This window comes from Tamandua tetradactyla, chromosome 1 (genome assembly GCF_023851605.1).
Source record: "Tamandua tetradactyla isolate mTamTet1 chromosome 1, mTamTet1.pri, whole genome shotgun sequence".
NCBI lineage: Eukaryota > Metazoa > Chordata > Mammalia > Pilosa > Myrmecophagidae > Tamandua > Tamandua tetradactyla.
In genome coordinates, this window is record NC_135327.1 from 213,088,771 (window position 1) to 213,099,407 (window position 10,637).

The window sequence follows — 10,637 nt, forward strand, 5'->3', positions numbered from 1 at the left end:
AATTCTTTATTTAGACTGTACAGTCAGGGCAATTCAACTATTAGTCATCCTGACACGTGCTTCAGAACCCAACACACCCATGAATCCTGGCAAAAATTTAATCTGCTTCCTGCACCCTCCCACACCACAACTCCTTTCAAATTGCTGATATTTTTACAATTTAGAAAGAAAATTACTTAAATTCCTTATCAGGGAATGCATTTCAACTTCCCCTCCCCAATTATAAAATTAAAAGCAGCTAATGTCAACTCCTCAAATTTAGCTAAATTAAGATAAGTGAAAAATCCAGTATGAAGAAAGGAGTTTAATCTCAAATAAGGAACTTCCTTTATAGCCAAACTAACATTAAGGAACTCATTCCTAGGAAACCTGTTGTTGGCCTAATAGAACCCTTCCTGCAGAATACACATACAGATTTTACCCTGTCACTACTTATTAGCTTAATCTAATCTGAAAATTAACTTCGAATGGATAGATGGATCAATTCCCACCCTTGCACAAGTAAGGTAAAACTGAGACTAAGATCTAAAGTTAATCCTTCAAAATGTTGTTCCCCAAAGCAAAAATCTGCCTATTTTATTTCCAGACAGACTCTAAATGTTGTACATATGATTGGACTTTAAAAATAAAGATATTGGAAACATCTCGTGATACTATAAATAATTCTCTACTTTCAGCCCTATTTTGCTGCTAATCCGGGAAGGCTATGGGTCTAACAGTGGGTTGAAGATGACCGTGGGAATGGGTGTCTGGTTTGGCTTCCCTCCTCATTGTCCTCACCACTCCCCACCATACCCTAAGAAAGGTGTGTGTCACCAGGCCCGGGAAAACCCGCCCTGTCCTGATTGCTTCACCGGGGCCAGGCTGCTGGAACACGCTTTGCCGGTGTAGTGGTGAAAGGCATCAGTTTGAGATTCTCATTGTGTGGATGCCTCTGTAATATATTTCTCTGGCTTGAGTGACAGCAAGATAAAAAACAGCAAGTGTTTTCCTGCTGTGGCCAGAAGCCTGGTGGTTGTTTTTGTCAGTCTTTGGAGAAGAGCATTCAATGCATTTCGTTAAGAACCCTGTCAGGCTCCTCCTTTCACTTTAGATCCCAGGACAGGGTTGTGGTAAGCTGAGAGGAAGGGATATGTGAGATAGGCAAATTGCTCTCAGAGTTGCACAATGGAGATTTCCCGAATAGGAAGCCCGAGTGATTAATATGGCAGGAATTTGTTTCAACAACCCTCCCCCCACCGAAAAAAACAACCAGACACAAGATGCTGATAAGAATTCTTTTATGTTATTCCAATAAAAAATACATTCATACAGAAATATAACAATCTTGCAAAAAACAATTTCAAATAAAATCTTGTAAAACAAAATTTTACAAAAATCTTACAAAGATTCTTTAGATAACAGGGTGCTTCAAAAAGAAAAAAAAGAAATTTCACTAATAGAAATTTTTTTTTTAATTTCAAGCAAAAAGTTTCTGCTTGATTGAGGCTCAGTTATCACCTGAACAGAATGTACTTCTTTATGTACTTGCTTATTATGAAAATTACAGGCATTGACATATGTGGCACCCAGCCCCACCCATTCAAACAACTCTGATGGTATTTCGTAAGTGAGACAAGCCAGTGCAAGTTTTTTTTCCTTTTCTTTTTTTTTTTTTTTTTTTTGGTCTTTTGTTTACCTTCTTACTTAATGGAATTGTTATGGCTAAGCACACAGCATGGCCAAAAAAGGAGTTTTCCAAAACCCAGCAAATGCCTGGATTTTGAACTGCCAAAAGAAAAGTGCATTTCCCCCCTAAGCAAAATGAAATGACTTATTTAGGTAGATGTATTCATCAGACCAGATAAAAAAACCAGTTATGTGAGCTTTCATCATTGCTCATTTCCAGGAAGATCAAACAAAATACCAGCACAGCCAGACTCATCTGTATATATATATATAAAGAAAAGATCCACACCCACAAGCCAACAGCTGGATGAAATATCAGCTGTCCAGGCTGTGGGATGGCAATTTGGGGAAATTACTTGTTTGAAAAACCGGGAGAATCTACAGGCTGGAAAAAATAGCTTCATCTGCATAAAAAGTGTTCTAAAAAAGAATCCCTGTAACTAGGTTACTGTTATGTTAGTTCTTTCAATAAGGCTGAAATTCAAAATCAAAATCCTAGTGTGTTTGAGTCTAATCGGCGTGCCAGTATTCCATCCATGCCACTTTTTAATGGCCAAACGTACCCTAATTCCAGACATGCCGATAATGACATAGCAGGGTCAGCAGCCTGGAATAGATTCAACGCCAAGGAAATCTTTAACAATCTGTTAAATTAAAGGTAAAGCCTCTATAAAAGTTAGATTGTAGTTTTCTTTTTTTACCTCCTTTATGGCCATTTTGAAGTATCTCTTCACAGGCTGTGGAAATTTTCCTAGCTAAACATTCTAATTTCTCCTTAAAAAAAATATTCATATATTATCTATATATATATATATATACACACACACACACATACACATATTATACACACAAATATACATACACGAGAATTCCGTCCACTTTTAAAAAAAAAGTAGTACACTTTCTCTATCACCAACAAAGAGCTAGATAGATATGTGAAACTTGTGCCTTTTAAGCAAATACATTAACATCTTTTTTTTAATACTTCTGTATCTTTAATATGTGTGAAAATGTTACATATTAAATACAGCCAGGTGTGTTATCTATACAATTGTTGTGCAAGGTCTATATGAAGGTCTCACGGTGGCAGAGTTGGTCAGATTTTTCAACTAGCATGTCTTTTATCATTTTAACACTGACAGTCAAGTTGTCTAAAATATTGAACAAATACTGACATGTTAAGGGAGTTTTCAGCTCTCTATTTGTCTTTGTGAAGGAGGACCTTAAGGAGATTTTTTTTTTCCTTTTCTGTATTATACATTGATACAGTACAATGCCAGGTGAGAAAAGAGCCTTAATAAAGCATGCGTCACCCACACCCCTGTATGAGACCCCCCCACAAAGGGGTCACTTGCATAAGGCACGATTATTAAGGTCAACAGTGCATGAACAGCTAGAAACCAGAAATTAGTCCTCAAGGCATAAATAAGAGAAACGTAGCTGCATGAGAAAACAGTTTCTAAGCTTTAGTGGTTTTGTCCACCCAACTGAGAAAAATTTTAGGTTCTCAATCTAATGTAACATTAGACCAGCAATTCCCTACCCTGGCTTTCTGACACCTTGACGTGTGTCCAATTTCTTCAAAGGGCATCACAAAATTCTGCAAAAAGTTCATTCAAATTCAGAATCCTTTAAAAAATAATTCTATGCTGCACAAACCTTTCTGGAAGGGGAGTGTTACAAAAATCGAAGGGGAGAAAAAAGAAAGATCATGTATTGCCAGGCCAAGATGGCTGGGAATCACTGTAGACAAACCGTATATTAGCTGCTCATTAACTGGAATCAAAATTGCAGTCCTGATTTAAAAATGGAAAAGCATACAGCTCCCCAGAACCATGCATGACTCTTGTATAATAAGGAAAAGTTATAATTGTGTTATATTTGTAAATACACAGCTTATACAATGGATTACAAATGAGCTCTGTAGCAAGTAAAACAAGCTACTTGACACATTGCACGTTTAATAGCTGCACCAGACACCAAAAGCTCCTCTCACACAGGAAAGGGGCTCCCCCTCCCCACACTTACTCGCCACTCTGGGGTCTTGACTTCCCACCCCCGCCCTCCATATTTTTCCTTCTTTTTTTTTTTTTTTTCTTCCCTTTTTTCTAAGGTGCAGATACCCTCCCCAGGAAGTGGTTGATGGTCATCTCATCTCACGGTATACTCCTGACACACAGAACATTCAAACTACTTTTTTTCTGTTTCTTGCAGTTTGGCTACCACAAGGAAAAAAAGTCTGCCTCATCACACAGTCAGTAATAGATCCTCAACATACAGTCAACCCAACCTTGAACATTCTCAGTGCACATGCTCACGGCAGAGGCTTAGGAGCCAGTCAGAAGGTCAGGGACCAGCGACGAGTCCAGAATCACCCAAACGTCATGCACCATGGTTGTTACGCCGCTTCTCGCGTGACTTTTTAGCCCTCGAAAGACCTTCCAAGGCGAGGTCCTGGAGGCAACTGGGTAGGGTGCAAAATGGCATGCTTTGGCTGGAACACGCATCCCTCCTTCCAAGGCCGTTTCTCAGCCCCGAAGCCTTTTAGCCCACAGGATTCACCTCTCTCCTCTCTCAGAGGTGCCTCTTCATGTGAAGGGCCAGGTGATCAGACCTGGAAAAACACCTGCAAGAGTGAAGAGGAAAAAAGAAGTGAGGTTGACGTCGCTCGGCTTTGTTTTACAGACCGCCTGCCTCGTGTTCCCGCATACCTAACCTTAGCCCCCGTTTACAGGAAAAGGTGAGGTTCGAACCTGAGTCATTACAAGTTTTTTTTAGGGACAGGAATTTTCAACTTATATAGAAATATACATTAAGGAGGTAGCAAATCAGCAGGTGGGGAGTGCTTTGGAGGACCTTAATCTTCACATCTTGAAAATGGGCAAAGGCTGGCCTTTAAAATATGTAAAGGGGATTATTTTATTCTCAGGCATGCAGGCTACAATTCTTACTAACTTGGAAAATTTGCCTATTAGAGACCTTTGAAAAAGTCCTTTGATACATGGAGGAAAAAAAATCTTCCCTCTTTCAAACATTTTACGCTGTGTCCTCTACCTCCTCTGTCCTGACTGTGGCGTGCACGCATCCATTTTTTCAAAGTGCAGACTTCGGCCACATACCTGTCACAGTGTGAACATTTAAAAGGCTTGGCACCAGTGTGCTTTCTGAAGTGTCTGGTTAACTCATCACTTCTTGCAAAACGCCACTCGCATCCTTCCCACGAGCACCTGTAAGGCTTTTCTCCTATAAAGAAAGCACATGACGAGTTTAGCCATGACTTCATTGGAAGAGTGAGACAATACGGTCCTTACGACAACACACGCAGCAGTATGCAAATGAGCTCATAACCACCTCAGAGTAAGAACTTGTGTAACACACTTCAATTAAGGACAGCACCTCGTAAGGGAAAGGTAACTAGCATTAGCTCTCTTCTGACCTGACCTCAGCACTCTGTGTGTTGTAGAAGTGACCCCAGGTTTGATAAAACCAACATTACTGTATTCAAAGTTAACCTGTAAAAATGGCAATTACTCAGATTGGCGAAATACTTCTGAGATGATGCGTCAGCCTACTGGACCGACAACTTTGTCAAGGGCAGGGCTTTATTGCTTTCTCCATGGAAACTGTTTCTCACAAGCGCTTATTTTGTTTCTTACTCACTTCCCTGTGGAATGAGTCTTTGTAGTTTCCTCTGTGACTCTCTCCTTTTCTCCCAAACAGAAGTCACGAGTTTCTGTGAAACCCCATTCCAAAGTATTGAGGAAACATTCAACAGGGCAACCAAATGCCAAATACCCTTCATTTCTTGCCCAAATTTATAAATACACATTCAATAAAAGCACCACCTGAGAATATGAAAAATCCTAAAAGCCAGTTCTTAGAGTGTGAGGTTGACTTGGTTTTCAGAATACCTGGGCCCTGAACTTAACACTGCCAACACCAGCTTCGTGGTCTCATCTGATCCCCCCGAAATCTGCCTTCATTATTTCGAAGAGAAAGAATTTGAATGAGTTGGTGTCGAAGATCCTTTCCAGCTCTAAAATTTCTATGATTTTTAGCCAATTATCCCAGGGACTGCCATGGCATTTTTAAATGGAACTTAGCTATGCTGCATTTTATCAAGAATTTTTATAAAGTGGTATCAGAAAACAAAGGCTACACGATATACAAGTGTAAAGCACAGAGAAATTCGCAATAAATACCTGCCAATCAATACAGGCTTTTACAGACTGTATCAGCCACGCTTGGTCCTGACATTCAGTCCTGACCCTTAAGTTTTGTTTCAGAAAACCAAAGACAACTCAAAATAACACTATCTGTGTAAAATGGCTGAAGGATTATAATAAGCCCTTAGACCTGACTGTTGGAGTGGGTGGAAGAGGGTCGAGTGTAGATGGACAATGTGATTTGGCTTCTCGCTTGTTTGATCTGAACGTGTTAACCACTCATCTGACACAAACGCCCAGTCTTTAAGATTCTACTCTGTACTCCAAAAAGATCCAGTGCTTTTGTGGGAAGGACGAGGAAGTGAGGTTGTGAATACTGGTCAGGCTCCAGTATGACGGCATCATTCAAAGGTCTGGGCTCTCACCCAGGGCTTGTGTAATTCAGTGACACCATCATGGGGTATTCAGCACCAGTGGCCCGGGCGCCATTGGGACACATGAGGTTACTGACCTGTGTGCGTGCGCTGATGTGCTTTCAAATGGGAGCTTTTGGTGTAAACTTTTCTGCAGCCATTGAAGTGGCACCGATGGACTCTCCGCCTGCCATCTGGAGAGGCATCGCCACTGCCCTTGTCACCAGGCTTTCCCACAGTCCCACTTCGAATTTTGCCTGGTGAATTCAATTCACCCGACGTACAATTCCACAGTTGAGAAGGTTCTCTGCTCAGTTCTGGAGAAGAAGGAGGCGTGGAGGTGACAGAGGAGCTCAAGTTTCCTGAATTGACTAGAACTTCGCCTATTGGATCAGAGGTAAATTTAGTAGTAGGTGAAAGTTCTTCCGAGCTGTCAGATGATTCACTGCTCACATCCGAATTTAAGCTGTTGGTCTCTAAATTGTAACTAAAACTCGGGCTGATTAGACTGTCCTCTTGAGGACTAGAAGAAATCTTCAGCTCAGATTCCTCCTTTTTCTCCCGAGCCAGAATGATTTTGGTCCACAGATCTTCTTGGCTGTCAAATTTGATTTCTGAAGCTGATACATAACAGGGTTCACTCTGGAGATATCGTTCCAGCTCTAGGCAGGTCTGAGCAAAAGCAACCAAAAAAAAAAAAGGGATAAGCTAGTTACAATCACTGCAAATGGAACACAGAGCACATTTCCAAAAACATGCAAGAGTGAAAGAACAAATAAACTGTGGCAATATCAACATGGGGGCAAACACTTTTATAATGAACAATCGGGTCTTTACCAAAATTAGAGGAAATGTGTTTCTAGGAACAGGTAAGGATTCAGAAGAAAAGCCAGAGGGCGAAACCTCTCTCGGCTTTCCAAATGTTGGATTCATGACCAAAATGACTGATGATTCCTGAGCCAATTCTTGTTATAGTTACCAGTGTGGACGTTTCTAATGAGTCTCCCCATAAACCACACAAAGAAAACGAGCCTGACGTACATACACCCCCAGCGTATCTGACGTTCTTAAGAACCATCGTTATTAAAGAAAGTCAAAGCCATCACCCTCCACATACTGACACATTCATAGGACAGGACAGAAAGACTGCACTGCACGCAATGTGGTCTGATAGACTTCCCTTGAAAACAGAGCTGACAGCACAATGCCACCCTCCGAGCAAGATAGCAGCTAGCTGGCAATCTGTTTTCAGGGACATCAATAGAGTTGCTGATAAACCACCCATTTCCTGTGTATCAGAGACCTACCAGGCTTTCAAAGAATGCCATTTCCAAGGGTAGGGCCATACACACCACGAAAGTTTAATTACTTCTACAGTGGTCGGATAAAAACAAGGAACGTCAACAACGAGAGTGGAGAAATCATTCCAGGAGACCCATATGCTATTGTAAAGGATGTGAGAGGGGAAATTACTCCATGGTCCTGCTGGGAGTCCCACAATGAACAAGAACTTTATCTACTGGCCAAGAGTACAAGTGTATGAGTCATCACTCTATTTCTTTCACGCAATGCCAAAGGAGACTTCCTTTTGAAATTCTGACCAACAGCCAAAAAAGTACTCGGTTTTCAAATATACATGCAGTGTGTCATGTACAGAGTTTGCCCCCTCCCCAGCCCCCACAACCAACCTTTCAAGAAGCTACAACTGCCGAGATCAGCATCCCCTCTCCCCACCATTTCAAACTTTCTAGCCACTGGAAAAGAAAAATGGTAGGAAACAGTTTAGGATTCAATTCTTTCTTCCCTTATTTCTAGGACTAGTTGTCTGTATGTCCATTAAAGGCTGTCTCTATTACTGGCAGTTCCAGATTTAAATTTCTGCACCAAAATCTGCTTTTTTTAAGCAAATCATTTTCAAAACAGATAACCTTCTTTGCTTTAAGCAAAGCTTACTGGAAGAGCTCACTCTTACTCAGCAATATGCCTTCTCTTATAATATAGTACAGTCTTCCCCTCCCCACAGACTCGTCACATATGAGCAAGCAAGGGGAAAAAAAATCATTGTTTTCTCCTTACACCTAAAATTGGATGCATACTAAAGTTGCAATGCATACTGAAGTATTCTGAAGAGAGAGGACAACATATTTCGTTGCTGTTCCAAAGAAAAAGGAAAGCACATTTATTGAGATCTTGTTAAACTTTAATAATCTGGCTAATTTAAAATCTCCATTAGAATAGATGAACACACTAGGGACCAGAATGAAGCTCTCTGCAAGTTTAAATGCCTCTGAAGGCGACCAGGAGCCAAGTCTGGCTTTTTGCCCAAATCCCAAATGCCTGAAGGAAACTACTTAGATCAATTTCAATCACGTACTAGGGAGCAGCTTCTTTGAGGAGGAAAGGGGGGGGGGGGGAGGGGAAGAGTAAGGCAAGAGAGGATTGTGAACAATTAAGCTGGCATGTGAAGGTTGCAACACTTTGCATTTCATCTGTCTTAAAAGCTTTCTAGGCTTTGAAACCAACCGAATATATTTGATCCCGTAATTCACTCTGTGACAAAAAAGCAAACAGCACAGCAGGGCTGAAAGACGATAGCAAACCCTCCTTATATCTTTTTAAAGACAATGGGACAAGTGCCAGTGTCTCTCCCCTCAGGCAATCCTTCAGATTTAAAGGAGGAAAAATTCAGTTTCTTAAATTGCCAGTGCCAAAAAAACAAAAAAACAAAACAAAACAAAAAACCCCAGTTCCACTAAAATGCCGGAAACCGAGGTTCTTCTTCCCAGACTAAGACTTGAAGCAATTAGGACAGGCTCATTGTCATATGACTGACAAGCCACCGGTTGTGCAAACAGTTTTTTTTTTTTTCTTTTCCTGGTCAATAAGAGAATCAGGTCAGAAAAATAAGGCACATCTAGACAAATCTCAAGAATGCCAAAGAAATTGGAAACGGCATGGAGAACAAGAGCTGACATATCTGTCACTGGCACTATGTTTAATTTTAAAAGTATATGTACAAACGGCGAAAGGCAAAACAAAAACAAAATCCCCTAAAAAAAAAATCCCTTGGCAATAAACGCAAGTTCATATGACAAGATCCAGCTGTGGAGTTTGGACCTGGTACAAGCACAAAACTTCTGCCAAGGGCTCGGTACGGGATCTAGCGAAAGCAAGGCTGAGGACTTTGGCTTTCCACTCGGGTGCTTGCTGTTTAGAAGATCCAAAACGGCGAAAACACTCTCGGAACAACGAATCGTTGCTCCGCTTTCCTTAAATGACAACTACGCCTCACGTTGTAAAATGCCGTTTAAACTGCCTTCAAAATCAGCGGCATTAAAAGTCATATTTAAAACAAATTATTTTAATTTTAAAAATTACCCAAACAACTTAAAAAAAAATACACCTCCAATCACACACAACCTTTTTTTCTTTTTCTCTCTCGCTATTTTTTTTTTTTTTTTCCTCTCCATCCACTCCTCCCTCAGCGCTCCGGGGACACTGGGCATACTTTTAAACTCAGCGCCTTGTACATTAAAATCCCTATTTACCTGTTGCCAATATTCTTCCAGGGATGGTAGCGCTGAGAAGTAACCAGTTTCATGCACAATCTGGAGTTCCTGGAAGATGCTGCACATTGGGAGTACATCCATGTCGGGTTGGAAAATAAAGTCAATTCTGCTGTAAAAATAGGGAGGTGTGTGGTCTGTAGTCAGAGAGATTTAAAACTCTCTCCCGAAATCGCAAGAGTCAATTCCTGCAGAGGAGGTGAAAGTTTCATGCAAACTCAACTGCACAGCAATCAGACGCCTCAAATTCGGATTCTCCTGGATCACAGAGACTTGCCCAGGAACCTACACAATATTTGCAAACACTGAACTGACTGCAAACGTAACCCCTGCAAAACTTCCCTATTCAAAGCTCTTCTGCCAGCCTCTCCCCCCTCCCTCCTCCTCCTCCTTCTGCCTTGGCTCCCCCCACTTCTCCCCTCCCCCCACGTGACTAGCTCTGCGCTGGCCCTACCAGCAGCCCAATCACTCTGTACCCATCCTGGAGGCAGCGCGCCTATGATGTCAGCTTCGGCCAATCGCGGGCTTCAATACACAGCTGCCCCGCCTGGCGTGACCGAGCCTCTCCATCGCAGCCTTTACTATTGGTGCAATTCGAAATTTCCCCGGGTCTGATTGGTCGATGGCCTCGCAGGCTATTTTTAGCAAGGTACATAAGGCACGAGCTCCCGAGCTGCTGGAGGAGTCTGTACTGTGTGGTACCGCAGCCGAACCAGCTTTCACTCCTGCCCGCGGCCGCTGAGAGCGCGGCTGAGCCACGGCAGACGGAGGGAAAGCGGTGGCGGCGGCCGCTCCGGGTTATGGGAGAGCCCGCGGGGCTCGGT

The 10,637-nt window shown here is 41.9% G+C and overlaps 1 protein-coding gene across 3 annotated transcripts; it reads right to left on the reverse strand.

Moving 5' to 3' along the window:
- Positions 1–1,266: 1,266 nt before the first annotated feature.
- KLF6 (KLF transcription factor 6) lies at positions 1,267–10,205 on the reverse strand. Of its 3 annotated transcripts, none has more exons than XM_077151915.1 (4): positions 9,796–10,205; positions 6,346–6,919; positions 4,719–4,911; positions 1,267–4,315 (listed from the first exon to the last, which is right to left on the reverse strand). In XM_077151915.1, the coding sequence occupies exons 1-4, from the start codon at positions 9,895–9,897 to the stop codon at positions 4,243–4,245; spliced, it is 942 nt and encodes a 313-aa protein (XP_077008030.1). In that variant the 5' UTR covers positions 9,898–10,205; the 3' UTR covers positions 1,267–4,242. The 3 variants fall into 3 exon arrangements, with proteins under 3 accessions (XP_077008030.1, XP_077008029.1, XP_077008028.1); XM_077151914.1 differs by having other exon boundaries at positions 1,267–4,294; positions 4,788–4,911; positions 9,796–10,201; XM_077151913.1 differs by having other exon boundaries at positions 1,267–4,911.
- Between the last annotated feature and the right edge of the window lie 432 nt (positions 10,206–10,637).

What these genes read in the sequence shown, in the direction of transcription:
- KLF6 (XM_077151913.1), bottom strand. Translation starts at nt 9,897, where the DNA reads ATGGATGTACTCCCAATGTGCAGCATCTTCCAGGAACTCCAGATTGTG. An exon ending in TGGAAGAATATTGGCAACAG is followed by an intron (nt 6,920 to 9,795) that starts GTAAATAGGGAT and finishes GCTTTTGCTCAG; the next exon opens with ACCTGCCTAGAGCTGGAACG. An exon ending in ACATCAGCGCACGCACACAG is followed by an intron (nt 4,912 to 6,345) that starts GTCAGTAACCTC and finishes CTTTCTTTATAG; the next exon opens with GAGAAAAGCCTTACAGGTGC.